This window comes from Corvus hawaiiensis, chromosome 18 (assembly GCF_020740725.1).
Source record: "Corvus hawaiiensis isolate bCorHaw1 chromosome 18, bCorHaw1.pri.cur, whole genome shotgun sequence".
NCBI lineage: Eukaryota > Metazoa > Chordata > Aves > Passeriformes > Corvidae > Corvus > Corvus hawaiiensis.
Genome location: NC_063230.1, coordinates 629,083 through 649,445, shown reverse-complemented (window position 1 = coordinate 649,445; position 20,363 = coordinate 629,083). Strand labels below are relative to the sequence as shown.

Here is a 20,363-nt window from a genome sequence, read left to right as displayed (position 1 = left end):
CAAAATGAGGCTCTGTGGTTTTTTGGGAATTGGATGTTGGCCGTGTGGGGCTGAGAGAGATGAACCCAGCCCATCCAGGCAGCCTCTCCCCAGGAAGGAGAGCTCAGGGCACATCCAGGCGTGGCCCCCTCGTGGATGTCTCCCTGGAAGGGAAGCAAGGTGGGGCTGCAGCTTAGGGCTGTGGTGTTGGTACCATTTCCTCGAGGACCACGGGGGGAAGGTGGAGCAGGCAGATCAAAACCATGGCCTGGGAGGGCTGGGAGATCCCTTAGAACCCAGGAGATCTGAGGGTCATCCCTGAGGTTTGATGGCCCCAGCTCCTGACCTTCCCCAGAAGGCACCCAAGCTGCCCTCCAGCAAGAGACCCCGATGGGATGAAGCGCTGGATGTCAGGCAGGTGCTCTGAATCCCACCACGCATCCTGACAGCCGCTGCTGCCTTCAACATCCAGGGGATAAACCTCTGCTTCCTCTGGTCCATCTCTCTCTTGTTCCTCGTGCACAGCCTGGATTTTAGTTCTGAGAAAATGCTGCTTCAGGGGCTGAAACCCCACCTTTGGAACAGGCTCTCCTTGGCAAGCCCCCAGTGCCCGGGGTTTGGAAAGCTTTCAGAGCCCAGCCAGAGTCACATTTCTTTGGGTTTGAGCTCCTGGGTGAATTTCCCATCCATTCCAGCTCAGTTGCTGGTGTTTCTGGCAGCCACCACTGCAGTGGTTTGGATGAAAGCTCCCTGCTGGGGCAGGTTTATGTAATTGTTATTGTTAAATTTCATAAATAAGTTCTGAGTTCTACGGCAATGGGTCCTGTCTGAGGGGTGTAACTGGAGCTTCAGGCTCCTCCTCTGCATGGAAGTGGCCAGGTGAGCCTGTGGATGGGATTTAAGGAGCTGTCCTTGCTCCAGCACGATGATTTTGGACACTTGAGGGGGGCACCTCAAAGCCAGCTTGGTCCAATGGTTGCAGCCTCAGAGGAGAAAACCTGTGCTGCAATCAGCACTTTGTGGCTGCTCTGAGCCGGGTGACACTTTGGGGTGCTGTACTACCTGATCTTTGTGCATTTTAGCAAGTCTTTGGGTTCAGGAGGAGACTTGTGCCTCACCTGAAGTGTCTGAGCTCCCCTATTCAGCTTCAGTTCTCCCTGCAGAGCAGGAATCATCTTCGGGGTTGCCACATTGCCGATGTGTTTGGAGAAACGCCTCCAAAAAACATTGTAGGGTCTTTGAGGAGAGAGGATTTCCAGCCTGTGTTGGGAAAGCATCCCAACTTCCAACCAGATCTGGGAGCAAGGGAACAGTCCAGGCCTTCCCTCCCATCCTGGCTCTGCTGAGGCTCTGGTGTGTATCAAATCTCGGTGATTTATTTGTTTCTCTTTTCTGGGCTTGCTCTGTAGTGCAGGGATCCCCCATCCACGACAACCAGGCTGACAGACTCCAGGGAAAAGGAATGGGAACAACCACCATAAGGGAAAAAAAGTAGACCTAAATATTTAATTCACTTCCAAGTGAGCTTGGCAGAAATGAGGTTTTTATTTACATGTGTGTGCATATTGCAGATCCATTATAAATAGTATATAGCTTATAACTGCTACAATGTGGAAATATAAATCTTCTTTATTTTGCTAAAACTGCATTTATCTATTTCATGTGTGGGTATAAAACAGCAGTGGTGGAAAAGGCATGACTTTAAGGGGACTAAAGGAAAGGGAGTAACAAGTGCATGGATGAAGTGTGACGGGGCTGCAGCCTCCTGGGAGGGATGTCTGCGTTTCCCTGAAAGCCTAAACAAACTCCGTGACACTAATGTGCTGCCCTCATTTATGAATCCTCTGATCTATTTATTAATTGATTGCTTTGCTGACTTGTTTTTCATTTTGTTTTTTGTTGTTTCTTTGCCTGTAGTAAAGAGTACCCGGTTGTTCCCAGGAGCACAGTGAGACAAAAGGTGTCCTCGAATCACAGCCCCTTCAGCGGCGAGACCAGGGTCCTTTCTGCCTCCTCCAACCTGGGCTCCCAGTACCAGTGTGAGAACGGGGTGTCCAGCACCTCCCAGGACCTGCTGCCGCCTGCCAACCCCTACCCCATCTCCCAGGAGCACGGCCAGATCTACCACTGCACCAAGAGAAAAGGTCAGAGCTTGGCTGCTCCCTGTTTGCCCCCTCCTAACGTGACTGTCAGCCTTGTTTCCCAATGTTTCCCCTCGGACAGCCCCAGGGACAACTGTCTTTGTGGATGGAAAAACATCAATGTGAAAGAAAGGGAATATTTTAGGTATTTAGTGAGAAAATACTTTCCTTCATCTCCTGCCTCCAATAGTTGATTTTTTTGGCAAAAACAGCACTCAAAAAGTGCTGCTGGAGGATGAGAGAGGGATGAGGCTTGTGGGCAGCTCCCCCAGGCTGAGTGAGACTCCTCTCACCTACAATCCCATTTCTGGCAGGCTGGGAATGAGCTGCTTGGGAGCGGGCAGTGCCTTTCACCCAGGGTGAATCCACATTTGGAAAGATAGCTGGTGCTGGAGATAAAGATGACTTATCTGCACCCTCAGACAGGGTTAATCTCCAGCTGGAGATACCCTGACAGTTTGCATTTTGCCCAGTTTTTGGCTCAGGGCTGTCTCACAGCTGGGAGGCAGTTTTCTGTCTGCAGAAATGTTCGGGCTGATGAAGGGGGCCTGGGGTTGGAAACCAGGATATCCACTTTCCTTCCCTTCTGCTGCGACTGACCTGCTCTGACAGAGCTGCAGGGATCAAACTGGGAGGGCTTTCCACTGACTGCTCAGCTCGTCCTGGCGTGAAGAGCCCCTGATAGTGATGGGATAATTGTTCTGGGCAGGAGCAAGTGGCTCCTGCTCTCTGCCTTCCTCTCCCAAAACAGTGGGAACGCTTAGATGCAGCACCACTTGTAGGACTGAGATAGCAAAAGCTTTAGGTCAGTTCTACTTGGAAAAAAATAGGGGATTTCCAGGGCTGGATGCAACAAGGGGTGGGCAGGAGCTGGTTTGTGCCGACCCCGTTCCCTTTGTCAGGATTTACTCCGTGGAAAAGCTACCAGAAGGCAGCAAACACGGTGGCGTTGAGTGCACCAGGAATTTGTTCCCACAGCAGATCCCTTCCCACTTCCCTGCACGGCCCTGTCAGTCAGATACGTCATTATTTTTAGCAACATAACCCCTGGAGCACTGGGATGTACAGACAGTCGAAGGTGGGGAACACTGGGAAGTGCTGGCAAAGGAGGCGGGAGGGCACTGGAATTCTCTCCCACTCCTTGGCGAATCCCTGGACATTGTAGGAGCACGTGTATCGTGTACAGGTATGCAAAGTGAAAAAAGCTGAGGAATCTCAATATTTTCCTGAGACTGAGGTGATCAGTGGAAAACAGGTGGCATCTTCTGTCCCCTGCAGCTGACCAGGTGACTGTGTTCACATAGAATGTGCCAGAGCTGGGACTGGAAATGGGGATGCTGGCCTCGAGCTGGCTGTATGGCAGGGAATAAGGAGATTGTGGCATCCCAAAGTGTCCCCCAGGTCAGGGGTGGGGCGTGTGGCCTCTTTTACCCCTGGGCTGCTGTGGGTGTGAGGTGCTGGGGTGCCGCAAAGTCCCATTACTGGTGACGGAAGGTCCCAGCCTGTGATCCCTGCTTGGTGCTGGGAGCTGCAGCTCCTGGGAGTCCTTCCTCAGCTCCTCTGTCCTGGGAGCTGAGCTTTCCCCTCTCCTCTTCCCCCTTTTGCCAAAACTAACCAAACCAAGCTGGTCCAAATGGCAGCCAGCCCTTGGGACGATCCCTGACTGCTGCGTGTCCCTGCCCCGCGGGGCAATTCATCATTCGCCTCCGCATTGTACCGCGATAAGGAATCAGCAGAGCTTTCCTTCCAGTTTTGGGATTCCCGCTAAGTGGTGTCTCCATGGGTGGTTTCCCTCAATCTCCCAATTATCTCACTTCCTCTTATTGTCACAAAAGGCACGACTATCTGCCCTGGACTAAAGCTCCCCGGCCCCTTTGGCCTGCGCGGCCCTCGCGACAGCGCAGGGACGGCCGAGGGAGCCTTGTCTGCAGGGCCGATGGCCCCTCATTATCTCAGCCATGGCTGCAGTGGCACAAGCAGTTAAGGGCCTTTTATCAAAGCCGCCAAATGCTTTAATCAAAGAGGAGCAGTGTCCTGCCCGATAGCACCGGCTTCTTCCGCGGGTTGGGTGTCCCCGAGCCTCTGCTTCCCTCCCTGCGCCTTTTGCTCTCCCCTCCCCGTGCCTTGGGTAAATCGAAAACAGCCAGCAGGGCTTACAGGAAAGAAGCACAAAGTTAATGGGATCCAGAGAGCCAGCCCGAGCTGCTGAGCAGCCCTTTGCAAAGTGAAATTAATTAAAAGGAAAAAAAATCAATTTGCTAGAGACAAGCAATTTGGTTGGGATAAATCAGAGCGTGATCCAAGGTTTCATGTCACTGAGCACGGAACCTCCTTCCAGCACCAGCAAGGATCTTTGTTGGACACAGGAAAAGAATCCTCTGTATAGTATTCCTCTTTTTTTGCTGTTCCAGCCTCTCATTTCTGCGTTTTCCCTCACAGTTCTCCTGCTTTCCTACATTTCTGCTGAACAGTTACCAAGCCTCACCACCTCAGAAAACCCTAAAGCAGGAGTGTGTTTGCTCCTATTGCCCCTCTGTCCATTTTCTGCACTGGAAATCTCATTGATTGTGTTGGATTATCCACTCCCCAAGCATTGACTCCTCCTCAGGCAGTTCAGGATTTATCTCAAGCAGATTATTTCCTTTCCCAGGGCTGTGGTTATGGATAAGTGCCCTCGGGGGCAGAGGGCACTTCAGCTGGGTTTCAGACCAGCTGCTGTCTGCATCTTCTGGGATGAATTCCACCACTGTTTTCCAAGCCAGTCTCCTTCAGGAGCTTTGACATCTCCTGATGTTTCTCTGCATCCTTTTCAATCAGGGCCAAGCCTTGGGTTAGGCTCAGCTAGGAGCAGCTCTGTGTTCACCCAACTCAAAGGAACCTTGCTCAACTTCTGCTTCCCTGGTGACCTAAGACAAGGATTATTCTCTGTGGTTGGCAGTGTTGTTCTTAGCTGTCAAGGCAAGATGGATTCAGTGTGGAGATCTGATATGGAATCACATTAGGGGAGAGCAGCAGGGCTGCCAGGGGTTGTTATCTCTGAAGGCTTCAGGGAGGTGATGCTCTCCTGGCTGAGGAGGGAAGGAAGGACACATCCCAGAGCTCCCAATCTGGTAATTCCCAGTGTGCAGGTGGGAGGACGGGGTCACAGCATTGGGAATGACCCCAGTGTGCTGCAATGGGATCGCTGCTCCAGGCGTGGGGAATGGCAGGGATTGTCCTGCCTTGTATCCCAGCCTCACACTGGGATTGCTGATGGCATGTGGCAGTCACTGGTCCTGAGAGGACCCTCCCACCCTGTATCTCACCGAGGAGTGGCTGCAGTTCTTGATGTGGACTTTTAGGCTGACACAAAGAGCAGCTGGAGCTTTGTCTTTTTTCTGGTTGTTCTCCACCTCTCCCTGTCCCATTGTTGTGCTTGGAGAAGCCCAGAAGGCCTCAGCAGCAGGCAGCTTGCCTTGTGTCTTTCATTTAGCCCCACATCCCAGTTAGGATACTGGGGCTTGTTTTCCCTTGTATTATCCTGTCTCTCAGACATCCTGTGGACTACACAGCCATCCCTCTAAACCTCTGCTCCCTCCCAGCCTTACACAATCCCAACCACTTGGCAGATTTCTGGGATGCTTGCGATGCTGAACAGGAGGCAACTGGAACAGCCTCTCCCTGGGGAGGTCATAAAAGTTGTCAAGTTGGCACTCTGAGGGAGAAGAAGGACGTGGCAGAATCCACTGGCTCCAACCAGCGAGGACCGTGTCCTTCAGGCCCCTAACTTGGACATAACCCTGGGGAAGGATTTATCTTCCATCTCCTTCCTGCTCTGATGAGCTCGGTGCAGCTACAGGGATGCCCTTCCACCTCCTCCTCAAGAACAGGCACCTCTTTGTTGAACTGACTTCTCCCACATCCCACCCAGCTTTGTTTTTCACTCAAAGAGTCTGCAGGACAAAATTCAGGCGTGGGGTGTCTCCTTGGAGGACACGCTGCTCATCCTGCCGACGGTTGGCGACGCAATGAGTTGGCCAAGGCTCGAGCTGCTCTGCAGCTGGAGAGATGCAGTGGAGCGCAGAGCAGGGTGGCTGCGGGACACCGAGGGTGAGGAAGGGACTCCCTGTGCGGGGAGGAGATGTTCAGGGGGCTGGGATGCACCCAGGATTTGCTGGGCAGCCACACTCCTGTGGCACTGTGGTTTCAGCTGCTTCATATCCCTGAGGAGGAAAGGCTGAGGGAGCTGGGCCAGCCGTGACAGAGAGGGGACCCCATCAGTGTGTGTCAGTGCCTGCAGGGAGGTGCAGCGGATGGAGCAGGCTCTGTGGTGTCCAGCCACAGGACAACGGGCAGGAACTGCTGCCTGGGAGCTTCCACCTGACCATGAGGAAGAACTTTCCTGTCACCAAGCACCAGTCAGGCTGCCCAGGAGGGTGTGGAGTCTCCTCACTGGAGATATTCCAGAGTTTTCTGGACACAGTCCGGTGCCCGGTGCTCTGGGATGGCCCTGCTGGAGCAGGGAGCTTGGGCCAGATAACCCACTGTGCTCCCTTCAGCCTGCCCCATCCTGTGATCCACTCTGCTGCCAGAGGTGCCTCTGCAGGCAGTGCTGGCACCGTGCTGCCTGTGGAAAAGATTCCAGCTTTTGGGGGTTGGATGGTCCCTGCCCCACAACCCTGTCGTGTTCCAGTACAACACGGCCACATCACAAACAGCGCAATAGCTGGAATGACTGGCGTGCCTTAGGTTCCATGCCCTAGGATTTAGGACTTGTTTGCCCTTTAGAGATGTTCATTTTGACTGAATTTTACTTGTTCTTTCCTTCTTGGACCACCTTTGTCGCTCTTGCACCCTGGTATTGGCTCTTCAGGCTCGTGCCAGATCCATGCTGGAATCCAGACTGGGTAAAACAACAGAGTTAGTGACAATCACCCATCGTGTCTCCCTCACAAAGTTGGGATGAGCCTCCCTCCCGTAATGCCCTGGAAGTGTGGGGGAGCTCTGAAAACCAAAGCAGTCGTGTCCCGTTCTTCATTGTTTTCCATCCTGGGGAGCTGAGTGCCGTGGGTGAAAAGGAGCTCTCCTGATTTACACCAGGGGGACAGGAGGGCCCAGTGCACCCTGAAGTCCACAGACTTTCCATGTTTGCATTTCATTCTACACGGCCCCGATCTCGGAATTGGGAAAATTCCATTTAAAAAGCCATTTGTGTGGTATTTACAGCCCAGCTGGAAGCAGTAAATACCGGAAATCTTGGAAGCGCTCTCGCTCAGGCTCCTTCATTCGATAGATCATCAAATTCCTTGTGAGGGAGCCAGTTTCCACCCCATTCTTCAGGCTCCGTTTTCCTTGGATTCGCTTCGGAGCAGCTTCTCCCCGGCACTGGCAGCTTCCCCTGCTTGGCAGCACCTCCCGCTTCCTGAGGCTTGTGCAGGATCGAGGGGCTGCTCCCCGAGCTGATCATCACCCTTGGCTTCCAAGAATAGCCACAACAGTGGGGGATGGTCAGGACAGCTCCCAGGATGGCCAAAACTCCCGTGAGGGCTCAGGAGCACCTGGAAAAGGACAAAGAGCATCAGGGAATCAAACCCTGAGCAGGCAGTTCAGTGTCTCCTGTGTCCTGCTTGTGTTGATAGGAGGAGGCAAGAGGACCTTGAGGGACAGGATTATGGCCTTGAGCTGCACTGTCCAGGCTCCAGAGCCCGTGGGATGAGTTGAAACTGCAACATTTGGCATTGCATGAGAGATTTGTTTGTCTTGTGCTCCTTTTGTCACTGACGATGTCCCTTTTCCACCCCTTGACCTGCTCCACACCCCCTGGGGAAGCTCTTCAGCTGCTCTGTGCTGGCTCTGGTCTCCTCCGTGAGGAGCGGTGGGACAGGACCAGAGGGCCTGGCCCGGTGTAAATCCCTCAGCCAGCACCAGCTGAGGCTCTCTGGTCTGCACCATCCCACCTCAGGATGCACGTGGACCATTCTCTCCCCTCTCCAGCACTTTGAGGCTCCATATACGGGAAAATCACCGGGAAGGGGGGCAGGAGGACAGGCAGAAGCTGTTAGGGCAGGCTGTGATCCTTTGTTAGTGCCTAGGTCCTGTTTGGAGATGGGAACAAGGTCCTTACACACCTTAAAATCCCTTTCCACGCAAAACATCAGTGAGCTTGGTTCTAGAGGGGCCAGCAGAGCGGTCCTGAGAGCTTACAGAAGGACAGAGGGCACCCATGGGGTTTGCACTGAAATCCTGGCTGGCTTTGTTTTTCCCCTCTTCACCTGTGCTGGATTCTGGAAGCGGTTCCATGACGCTGTGGCTCTGCCCGGCTGGGCTGCGGCAGGCAGAGAAATGTCTGGGCTAAATGGAAAAATCAGCAAGCTCAGGTTGTAAGTCAGGCAGTTTTACACAACGGAAAAACAGAGTTTGACTGGTTTGTGTTGTATATTTAAAAAAATCAAAATAAAATAAACAGTCAAACCCCAAGCCAATGATTTCTGGTGCCAGCAGAGTGATGCGGTTTAATGCTGAAAACTTTATTAGCAGAACAATGCTGCATTTTACAAGACATTGTTTTTCCACCCCAGTGCTCTTATTACTCAGCGGTGGGTTAGGAATCCAAACTTTTTACACTGTCCATAAAAGCTCCGGCTCAGGCTGTTCTTCCAGATGTCCCTCCTGTCATGGAGCTGAGATCAGGGGAAGGTTGGACCTGTGTCTCCAGCTTTTGGCTTTCGGGGGGCTCCATCCTCTCCCCTGCTCCTACACACCATGGACCTGAGCAGGGCTAAGGAGGGTGACACGTTCCTGCATCCCCCTGCTTACTGTCCCAGCTGGTTTTAAAAACGGGATGGAATTGCTCATTTATCCCATCCTGCTTTTACAGGGAAGGCAGAGGAGGAACTCGATTATCAGGGTCTGTGTTGCTGAGGTGAAGGAGCCAGGCTTTGACGTTGTCAGGAGGAAAGGAATGGGACTGTGCCTTTGCAGCTGAGTTTATGGTATTACCAAGCCAAAGGCCACTGGGGGGAATGTCCCCACGCTGTCCCTCAGTACCTGCTCTTTGGGGGACTGTCGGACCAAGATGAACAGCAGCAGCTGGTCCAGATGGACTTGGAAGAGCCCTGGGTGGGAATAATGGGTTATTTTGCATGCAGAGAGGGTGCAGCTTCCAGGGGTGCCCTCGGTGCTGGTCAGAGCAATAAGGGTTATGTTCAGGCGTGTGTTCAGAAGAAACAAAAGGTGCCCACGCTGCCCACCTGCCCCTCCTGAAGGTGTGAGATAAGCATTCCCCTCCGAGCAGCCTGGCAGCAACATCTTGTGGGGCAGCTGCTCTCAATCCTCCTCTCTGTGAACCTGGGGTTTTTTTATCTCCTTTGTATTTCGGGGGTGAAAAAAATTACAGCTCAAAAAATTGTAAAGGGTAATTTGTTCCAAATTTCTTTCAAATCTGACCCTGCTAAAAGGGTGCAGCCAGGAGGGCTCTAACCAAGTGGGATGTTTTCCTGCCTGCACCAGAAATCTTGCTTTTGAAGCAGCAGCAAAGTTAATCCGTGTCAGAACAAGCTCCCCTTCCCTTGCCACGCTGTCCTTAAAATCTCTTAGCGAAGTGCTCGTCCCTGGGAATGTTGCCATCCATTCCAGCGGAGCTGGATTTCATTTGATGACCCTGCGAATGAATAAATAAGTGCACGTTCATTTAGTCATTTGGCTTCACCCTGGAGATTTCACCTAAATTATTTATCTTCTTCCCTCTGCTGGCCTGGGGATGCTGCAGGAAACAAAGGGCTCTGCAAGATGGGCCTTGTTGTTTCTAGCTGTGAAATTTACTTTTCTCCTTTGTTCCCCTTGGCTCCAGCACACGGCCCTGTGTGGATTTATGTGCCCACAGCCCCGTGCGGATTTGTGTGCCCAGCTGCCTTGGCACAGCTGAAGGCTGGGACTGTCAAACTCCAAATCTGATTGTCCCAACCGTGCCATCGCTGGTGCTCTCCTGGGAGGGTTTTTATTGTGATCTCCTTTTTTGTCTCTTTTTCTCGTGGAAGTGTTTTGTTGTAAAGGATTTGAGTTGCCAGCACCAGCTCTGAGCCTCCTGGCTGGGAGTGGGGACCCTGGAAGGTGCCGAGGTCACAGGCAGATGTTATTCCTCGGGTCAAAGTGGCAGCGGGAAGGAGATGGGGAGTGTGTGGTGGGATCACCAGGCAAGATAAACCTCAGGATCCCTCCAGCATCTCAATTTTCCTCCCAGAGCTCCTGGCTAATCCCTTCCCCACTCCAGCAGAGAGGGCCAAGTGCAAGGCTTGTTTTCCACAGGATAGGTTGAGATCTGTTCCGAGGAATTGGTGGGGATTTACACTGAGGGCTGTGTCCGGCTGTCCTTGGTAAAACCAGGACAGCTCAGCTGCGGGCACGTTATCCTTGGTGGCTACCAGGACTTTTCTCTCCCAGCAGATGAGGAATGTTCCACCACCGAGCATCCCTACAAGAAGCCCTACATGGAAACCTCTCCAGCAGATGAGGACCCTTTCTACAGGTCCAGCTACCCGCAGCAGCAGGGACTGAACACGTCGTACAGGACTGAGTCGGCGCAGCGCCAGGCCTGCATGTACGCCAGCTCGGCGCCGCCCACGGAGCCCGTGCCCAGCCTGGAGGACATCAGCTGTAACACGTGGCCCAGCGTGCCCTCGTACAGCAGTTGCACAGTGTCTGCCATGCAGCCCATGGACAGGTTACCCTACCAGCATTTCTCTGCCCACTTCACCTCGGGGCCGCTCATGCCCCGCCTGGGCAGCGTGGCCAACCACACGTCGCCCCAAATCGCCGACACCCACAGCATGTTCCAGCACCAAAGCTCTCACCAGCCCATCGTGAGGCAGTGTGGACCTCAAACGGGCATCCAGTCCCCTCCCAGCAGCCTCCAGCCGGCGGAATTCCTGTATTCCCACGGCGTGCCTCGAACCCTGTCGCCCCACCAGTACCACTCGGTGCACGGCGTGGGGATGGTGCCAGAGTGGAGCGAGAACAGCTAACCAGGGGGGCAGGGAAGCGCCGGAGCCACGGGAGAATCCGAGAAAACGGGAGAGGGAAGAGGAAAAGGATCCCCCTGTTGATAACAAAGCATTCTGCAAGACTCCTTGAGGGGAATGTTCACCGCTAGCACTCGAGGGGGACGGACATTGACTGAAACCGCGGCTGGAAGCCATCGGCCTCCGTGTGACTTGCCCCCACCCCCCTTTTGTTTTCTTTTGTTTCAAAAGAAAAGCCAACAGCCCAGCACACTTCTTCCCCTCCTCGGTCCCACCCAGTTTGTGTTGCTGCCACCACCCTCGTCCCCCCCTGCCCTTCTGCTCTTTTTGTTCTCCAAGGGACACCAAAGTCCTGCTGCCTTCCTCACCACGGTCAGAATGCTTGAACGAGAACAATTAGGATGTTACTTTTTTTTTTTTTTGTGGTGTTGATGTTGACAATGTTATATAATAAATAATAATATATATTTTTTTTCTTTCCATTTTCTCAGAAAAAAAAAAAAAAAAAGAAAAAGACACCAGCCCTTTTTACCAAGGGTGGATTTTAGAGTGGTGTTTCTCTTTTTTTTTTTCATTAGTGTTATCTTTGTTCCTTTTCAACAGAAAGAGGTACTGAGAACCCCCAAATAAAGAAATCCAGTACCTGCCTTGCCCAGGCATTGTGCCAAGAGTGAAATTGCTCCCACAGGGAGCTGTGTCCTTGCAAATTCCTGCAAAATTCTCTCCGGGATCCATCCCATAAACCATCCCCCCATCTCCTTTCCCACTTGTAATTCTCTCACTCCTCTTCCTTTCCCCTCTCCTGGTCTTTCCTGGTCCCTCAGCTGTCTCTGACAGAAGCGTGGGGTTATTTCCAAGCTTGCAAACATCCACAGCTCGACTCCTGCTGGATTTTTAGTGTCGTGTGGACAGCCAGGCTCTGAGCCAGCTGCCACGGGGAGAGAGGGGGAGAGGGTGCAGACACTGAGAGGAAAAAGTTTGCTCACAAAAATGACGATGATGACGCTTGTTTGCGATCCAGGGCTTTCATTTTCTCCCGTGTTCCTTTGCTTCCTCTCCAAAAGGAAAGGAAACAAAGAAGGATATCAGTGTGGGTATGTGAAGCAAGATATTAAATAAATGTGCTTAAAAGGGGCAGAAAATGATCCTGAGAGGCTGGGAGTGGTGGAGGCAAAAAGAGAAGGAAAAGCAAATATGTGCAAGGAAAAATGTCTACTGCAGAGTATTTCAGGTGTAAAATTTCCTGGTCCTATTTATTTATACGTGGGAGTTCCAATAACTCCGAGGATGTCACAAAAGCAGCTGATTCCAAGAGGTTCAAATTTTTATCGAAATGGAAGTTTGCTTTCTTTTCTTCTTTTTTTTTTTTCTCTCCAAGCTGTGCACACTCTATATAATTTACATATATTTTTAATTAAAAGTAATTCTAATTAACTAAAGAGGTATACCTGCGTGTCAGCCGCTGGGAAAGGGGTGGGAATGTGTGGAAATGCTGATGTAGGAGGGAATCGAGATGGGCATCCAAAGCCATGGAGCTGAGGAGACAAAACAATCCCTACCTAGCTACGCTCTCCCGTTTTTGTGTGCCAATTTATGGCTGACAAACACTACACACTCCCAAGGGCAAGGGAGCACCCACCTATTTTTTAATGCATTTTTGGGTTTGGGGTGGTTTTACTTGATTTTTTTCCTACTTGATGCCTTTAATTTAATTTTCACTCTTTTCTGCCGTAGCACAGGAGGTGCAACATCCCAGGGGAGAAGGAAGGGATGGGCTGAGCTTGGGCTGAGCTTGGGGCTGTGGCCTTGGCTGCTCCAGACCTGCCTGGGTCTCCCAGGGCCGTGCTCTCCTGGGGTCACCTTCCCATCAAGGAAGATTTAGAAGTGACCTTCGTGGGTGCTGGGGTGGCACTGGGAAGCCCCAGTGAGGTGGAACTCCGCCCTGTTCCCATGGAAGTGGGGTTGGTGGGAAGGGTTTGGCCCAGGGGAGGTGTGGGGTTGTGTCCCAGCCTTGGCAAAGGATGGGAGATGCTTTGGGAAGCGGAAGCCAGGTGGGAAAATGGGCTCCAGGGGAATGAGGAGATGGCAGCTGGGAAGCCCGGCGGGAAGGGTGGCTCTGTGGGGCTGCTGAGCCAGGACCACCTCAGGAAGAGCATGGAAGGAGCTGAGGAGGTGTCCCCAGCCTGTCCCACATGGCAGGGACACCGAGGGCCGCCCTGCAAAGGCACAGAAAGGCAGCAGGAGCAGCAGGGTCACTCCACGGTGATATTCCCACCCTGCTGTCCCAAGGACCTGTGGGACAGGGTCTTCTGGCTCCAATAAAACTTCCTTCTTTCAGATGTCTCTGCTTTTACTGCCTCGTGCTTGCAGAACATTTCACAGTTGTTGGGTGTGACACAGCCAAAATGTGCTGCTGGAGCTCGCTCTGGGTATCCACAAGGTTTGTGGGCAGAAGGAGACGCAGGCACCGCGTGTGGGGCATGGCTGGGACCTCGGTTCTTGCAAAGCTTTTTGTCTGCATGGAGCCACCGGCAGGGAATCACCCAAACATTGCGTTAAATCCCACAGGGCGCCTCCAGAACATGCACAGCTCCGAGGTTGGTGAGGAAACTGCATGTGGAGTTGAGGGATGCAGCAATGATGCTGCATTCAGCCGTCATCCCCGCAGTGCTTTCCCGGCTTCCTTATCCCACTGCTGATCGTGTAATCACCTAATCCCTAGCTGGCGATTCCCGTGCAATTACACGGGCAGTGGCTACCCCGTAAGTAAAGAAGTCTCCCCAGAAATGCCTGCCAGCCTTCTCAGAGAGGATTAGGGAGAACTAAACTCCCATGGAAAATTACTTCTTAAGCTTCGGGAGAAAAGGCTCAAGCTTCCAACTCCACTCATTTCCTCGGAGCTCCTCAGGTTTGGTTTTCGGCTCTTTGGGGTTTTGCTGAGATTCTGTGATGGGTTTTGGTGCGGGAAAACCAGGAAGATCCCTGAGGATACAGCCTGCTGGAGCCATACTGGCATGGGAGCAGGGAGGCCATCAGTGGCAGAATCACCTCTTGTCACAGAAGCAAAATCTGGGATGAAGGCGAAGGAAAGGTGGTGGGGAGGATCCCACACAGCCTTTTCCTCCTCTTTTGAAGGAGTTTGTCAATCTGGCATTTCCATATGGCGATTCCATTGCAGTGGGCAGGACTGGGAGGCGTCAGGTAGGATGTGAAAGGAAAAGGCGGCCCCCAGCGTGGATGTGGATGTGCCTGTTCTACCTCGAGCTTCTACTTTTTCCCAGGTGGTCCAAAACAACACCAGCAGCTGTCAAGAAGACGGTTCTCCTCTCCCTCTGATTGTGATTTTATGTTCCAGGGAGCCTGATGTGATTTGTTTGATTTCTTTGCTTATGGATTTATTTCTTAGCCAAGAATAATAATGCTGACGATAACAATAAACAGCAAAAGTAGGAGAGAAATTACCTTTGTCAGTGGAAGAGGAATTGGACAAAAGAAGTTGCAAAATTCAGCCTATTCAGAGCTGAACTGGCAATTCTTCCCTGGGAGGGTGGGCAGGCCCTGGCACAGGGTGCCCAGAGCAGCTGGGGCTGCCCCTGGATCCCTGGCGGTGTCCAAGGCCAGGCTGGACATTGGGGCTGGGAGCAGCCTGGGACAGTGGGAGGTGTCCCTGCCATGGCAGGAGGTGGCACTGGGTGGGTTTTAAGGTCCTTCCCAACCCAACCCATTCCATGATTCTATAATGAGAAGCATTGAAACTCGAGGACGACCACCCCAAACATCCTCTGGTGGTTTCCATAAACCCTGCTGAGGGTGCTGGGGATGGGCTGGGCCTGGGCTGCTCCCGGGATGATGGAAGGAGAGCCCAGCAGAGCCGTATCCCGGGGCGAGGAGGGAGCTGGGCTCCAAAGGGAGCTCCGGAGGAGGAGGAGCAGGGCTGGTGAGCCGGGTGGAGAAGGCACTGGAGGCCCTTCCTCCTCACGGGCAGGGAATTTGGTGAGGCAAGGAGACGTGGAACGTCACCAGGCAGAAGGCAAACTGGCCTTTAGGGATGAAGCAGAGTAAATAGGAGCAGGCTGAGCAATTCCTCGGAGGAGGAAAGCCAAGCTCTGCTGAGAACACCTTTAAAGAGCGAGCAGCAAGCCCCGGGCTGTGGTCACAATGCTGTTTTTCCAGCTGCCTCCCTGGGCTGGAACACTCCCTGCTGGTACCTAGGGAGGATTTTGATGCCCTGAGAGGCACAGAGAGCTCTTTGTCTGCCCCTATCAGCCACTCCACATTTCAGGTTTCACCAGCCACGACGCTGGGTGGGTTTGGGAGATTTTTCCCCACCAGCAGCCCCCAGACCTGCACTGGTGGAGTTTTTCCTTCAGGCACGGATGCTTGGAAGGGGCACAGTCACCCCTGTGCTGCTCAGGCTGCTCCCAGGGCAGAGCCAACCTCCCCAAAATTGCTGTTGTGCCTCGAGGGCTGAGGGAGAAAAACATCCCAAAGCCTCAGGATTCTTGTCCATAAATCCAGCCCACGATATCATAGATTTTACAGCACTGCCAGCTCTGACAATTTTATGATGGGTCTCATGTGATTTGCAAAAGTGTGGTTTAGTTTTTTCTCTTAAAATTTCCAGTTTCTGGAGATCAGTGAATATATGAGGCTCTCAAAGGATTCTGAGTCTTTTCCCCACTGCCCTGTTTTTGATTTTTTGTTTGATTTTAGAACATACTGTAAAGTTGGAAGTTTTACTGGAGAGGAAAATGAGGCAGAGAAAACACGACTGGGGAAGGTGGGACCAGAACTCATCATGGGACAAAATTTTGGGTATTTTTAAAATTTGTTTGCTTGTTTTTTTTATTTTTCTCTGTTAAAGTCAAAGCCTTTGCTGCACTATTTTTGAGTAATGAAAATGACAAAGTTTGAAGTGGATGGCAAATGTTCAGAGAGTGGCTTGAATTAATTCCCACCCCCAAAGGGGAGCGATACTTTGTTCACATTTTGATTTTCCTCCTTCAAAATTTCAAAGGAACTTTTTCAACCTGAAGTCCTTTCAGAGGGGGGTGTTTCATTTGGGACCCACCACACCCAGGGGCTCCAGTATCTCCTCCTTCCTTTTTTCGGCTGAAACAAATCCCTCAGACTCAGTGCCTGGTTCTGCCTGTGGGGTTTGGAGGTTCTGCCCTGCACCTGTGAGGACTCAGCTACAGAAAAGTGGATTTAAAAGTGTTCATGACACAAATAAAGGCGACAAATGAAGGTTCAACAGCTTCCACAGCCCATGAGAAGGGCTGCTTTGAACATCCTGGCTCCAGCTTCTCCTGGGAACACCTGGGAAAAGCCCATCACTGCCTCGGAGCAATCCCAATGCTTCCCCCAGCACCATTTGCACCTGGACGAGCCCTCCCATCACAGGGATTAGAGGCAGAGGAAAGAGGAGGGCTGGGCTTTGAGGAGGTTTTGCTTCAACCCCTTGCAGTGACTCTGCTGGGAGCACAAGTGAGTAAAACAAAAGCAGGGGATGTGGTGGAATACGGGAAGTGGTCACTGCAGATGGAACCTGTGCCCTGCTCTCACTCAGCTTGGCTCTGCCAGAGACTGAAGAACTGAGCTGAAATCTGCCTCAGGGCAAGAAATGTTGCCTGAATTGTGAATAGAAAGTACAGCCCTAAACTGGGAGGGGGGAAGCAGCAAACACCTGCAGCAGTGCACAGCGAGCCCTTTAACAGCGAGGGGCCGAGGGCTCTGGGGGTGCCTATATCCATAAACGTGCTTTTGTTGTGTAAGGTCAAACCAGAGTATTATTATTATTATTATTATTATTATTATTATTATTATTATTATTACTGCTGTATTGTGATCATCTGCTGCTGCTCCTCTGTTTTGTGGGAGCTGGCACGTGCAGAATGCCTTTACCACTGTGTGGCTGTGTCCCCCGGCGCTCTGTGCTGCGGTGACACCCCTGTCACCAACTCCAGGGACCCTAAATCCATCGATATTTCACTTCAGCTTTTACTCAGACCTGCTCTGCTATGAATGAGGAATTTGTTTGCTGCTCCCGGGTCTTCCCATGCCCCTGTAAAAGCAATGAGGCATTCATGATGGAATGCTGGTTCCTCTTTTCCTGCTCTTGGGGTGTGGAATTCTAAGGCCTCCTTTACGACCCCATTCCTGCCTGGGTTTGTGCTCCTCCAGCTCAGGGTGCAGCTGATCTTTGCTCCACGGTTGGCTCCTGCTCCGCTCATTCACCAGGCCCCAGGTCCTGTTCTGCAGAGCTCCTTTCCAGCCCCACCATGAGCTGTTCCATGGGATTGGCTGTGCCAGAGGGAGGGCTTTGCCTTTGAATTTTGGGGAGTTCTCCAGTTTTTTGGGATCCATCTGAGCAGCATCTCTGCCTCCCAGTGTGCTGCTCCTTGAGCTGGGGGTCCTGTCCCATCATCCCAGTCTTTAATATATGAAGTTTCTCCAGACCATTGGTGCCAGCACCGATCCTTGAGGGATGCTGCCTGTTGCCAAACATCCCCTGGGATTGTGGCTGCTAAAGATCCCCCTTGGCATCTGATGGCCCAGCCAACTTTCCACCCACTCTGTTGTTTGTTTACCCAGTCCCTGACTCATCAATCTGGACTTGGAGATCACTGCTAGAGGCAGTTTCGGGTCCTGATGTTCCTCAGAAACTCAGGGTGGGCAGTGCCCCAGCATTTCCCATCTCTGGATCACTGCAAACCTGAGATGTCGGGGTGCAAGTTCTTCATCAGAGCTTTTAATGAGAGAAAAAGTGCCCCACAAATGCCCAGGATGGCTTCTGTGGGGCACAACCTGGAGAAAGCAAGGCCAGCTGAAGCCTGGTTGGAAAGCTGAGTAGAATGATGAATTTGGGGCTGTTCCAGCAGTGCTGGCTCCCCTGCCTGAGCTTGCTGCTGCCTGGGCAGGGAAGGAGAGGGAATTCCAGACTTGGAGAGCTTTTAACTGAAAGCAGGGGGTCCTGTGGATGGTCTGTGCTGCTGGGACAGTCTGGAGTTGCTCAGGGAGTCAGGACAGAGGGTGGCTCTGCACAGACACTCTGAGAGCCAGAGCGAGTGACAGCACCAATATTGATGCTGGGGTGGTGCCGGTCGAGGTGATGGTGACAAAGCCAGGCTGGCAGTGACTGCAGCCCCTGCCTGTGCGGGCAGCAAGTCACAAAACTCTGGCCCGGGACATTTCCAAGGGTCCTGCGCTGGGGTTGTGCCGCAAAGCAGGGAGGCAGCAGCACCTCGCAGCTCCAGGTTGAGGCAACCTTGCACTGCTGGGTGACCTTCAAAGCCTCAAAAACACTTGCAAAGGAGAGTAAATCCCAGTGTTGGACCCGTGGGGGTATCTGTGCTTTTTGGGTGTGTTTAACCAGCACCAAACACTGCTTTTAGGCTTGGATGACGTCATTTGCTCACCTTACAGAGGAGCAGTTGTACTTTCCCCACCCTCTTTAACCCAATCACCTGAAACCATGAACTGTTCTTTATGTAAAGCCTCTCCTAGAAGAGGAAGCATCAGAGCTGCTTAATTTTGGGCATAAAATATTGCTGCTGGCCACCCCAGCATCCCAACTTGGTGCTCAGCTGTCAACAGTATTCAAAGAAGAAATGAAACACGGGAAAGTCAGGAAGCAAAAGGCTCAGCCCATTCCTAGCTCTGTTATAGCCTTAAATAATAATAAAAAAGAAATCGCAAGTACTTCCCCACTGCCTTCCAGACACTGTGGTTCAGTCTATGCCAGTCCTTGAAGGTCCTTACCCATCAGGAAGGGAGCTCTGGGTCTGAGCAGGATTAGCACCACCCCAGGGTATTGCTGAGCCTGATCTGGGATTGTTTTTAAGGTTGGTTTACTTGGATTTTAATTCTGTTGACACAGCTGGTAATAAAGCTCAGGAAAGCTGTGTGGCAGATGTCCTTTCTCACCTGGTCATGCCAGTTTTGGGTTTTTTTTAACAATTTGATCAGATGTTGATGGATAGGGGAAGAACCCCTTGGATCTGTAGGTGAATCCTGCTCTTTCCAGGAGGACAGAATTACAGGAGAATTTCAGGACAGGTAACCCTCTGCCTGAGAGGCGCAGGCTGGGATGGGACAGTCGCTAAACATAACCTGAATCAGGGCTTCATCTGGAGCCAAAGCCGGAGGGTTTGGGAGCCAGGAAAAGTTGAACAGGCACTATTTAAAGAGCGAATTGGCTGGAGAAACTCTCCAAGCTCAATGTCACTTAACTGAGGACCCGCAACACTCAGCCTGAAATTCTTCTGGGTTTTTTGTTGAAGGTGGTTGAATTTTGCTCATGAAGGTCCCAAAAGGCAACGGCAGTGGCCCATTTCTTTAGGAAATTAAGCTACTCCTAACCCTCTGGACCAACCATCCCTTAACCCGCAGGCTTTATCCATCACTCTTGTCCATAGCGGGGCTGCGACTGGGAATTCCTACAGGAATATTCCTTTAGACAGGTTATTGATGGGCCCATGCAGGCTTAGGTTGGAGAAAAAGGTCTTGTGGGGGTTTTCTAATTTTTTTTTTTTGCTTAATCCATCCTGATGGAGTTCAGTGTAGCAGAAATGTGTTACTGGAATCCTGTGCTGGTGGGATCCGTTCTCCTTCAGGACAGAGGAGTGGGATAATGGGAATAAGTTATCTGTACATTAGGGATCATAGAAAGCACAGCCATTGCCCAGAGCTGGCTCGTGCACCTCACCTGGGAGTCCATCCAGGACATGATCCCTGCCTGGAGGAGAGGGATCCAATGGTAGGATAAAGGGAACAAACTGGCAAAAGCCGCCAGACTCCAGTAAAAGACAAGCAAATGCTGCTCTCTCCTCACACCTCGGAGTGACCCCGGCAGGAGATGCTCCCTTGAATCCCAACCTTTCCAAAGCCCTCGTGGCAAGGAGCAGCTCCTTGGTGCCATGACCCTGAGCTGCCCCTGCTCCCCTGGCTCGTGCTGGTGCTGAAGGGGCTCTTTCTCAGTGTCACTGATGGCCCTGACCTTTATGTTCCGTCTGTGCCGGAGTTCACCGGGCTCCCCCTCACGGGGAGGAATCGGGCTGGGAGACGTGGCACTGCCTCCTCCCCATCTGCCTCCCGGCTTCCCACGGGATGCAACAACCCTCAGGCTACCTGCCTCCCTTCCTCGAAGCCGAGGGCATGAGGGGAAATGGCAGAAAATCCCTTCCATCGCTGGGATTTTTGGAGACATAAAAGCTCCTCTTTGAGAGCAAATACTTTTTTTTTATTT

General features: G+C 52.1%; 1 protein-coding gene across 3 annotated transcripts in view; it reads left to right on the top strand.

Moving 5' to 3' along the window:
- The window catches only part of TBX5 (T-box transcription factor 5), a 44,151-nt gene extending 31,864 nt beyond the window's left edge, over nucleotides 1–12,287 (top strand). For all 3 annotated transcript variants that reach the window (XM_048323192.1, XM_048323190.1, XM_048323191.1), the window contains exons 8-9: nucleotides 1,897–2,123; nucleotides 10,542–12,287. In XM_048323192.1, the coding sequence (XP_048179149.1) occupies nucleotides 1,897–2,123; nucleotides 10,542–11,119 (805 nt within the window). In that variant the 3' untranslated portion in view covers nucleotides 11,120–12,287. The remainder of the gene's footprint in view (nucleotides 1–1,896; nucleotides 2,124–10,541) is intronic.
- Nucleotides 12,288–20,363: the final 8,076 nt, after the last annotated feature.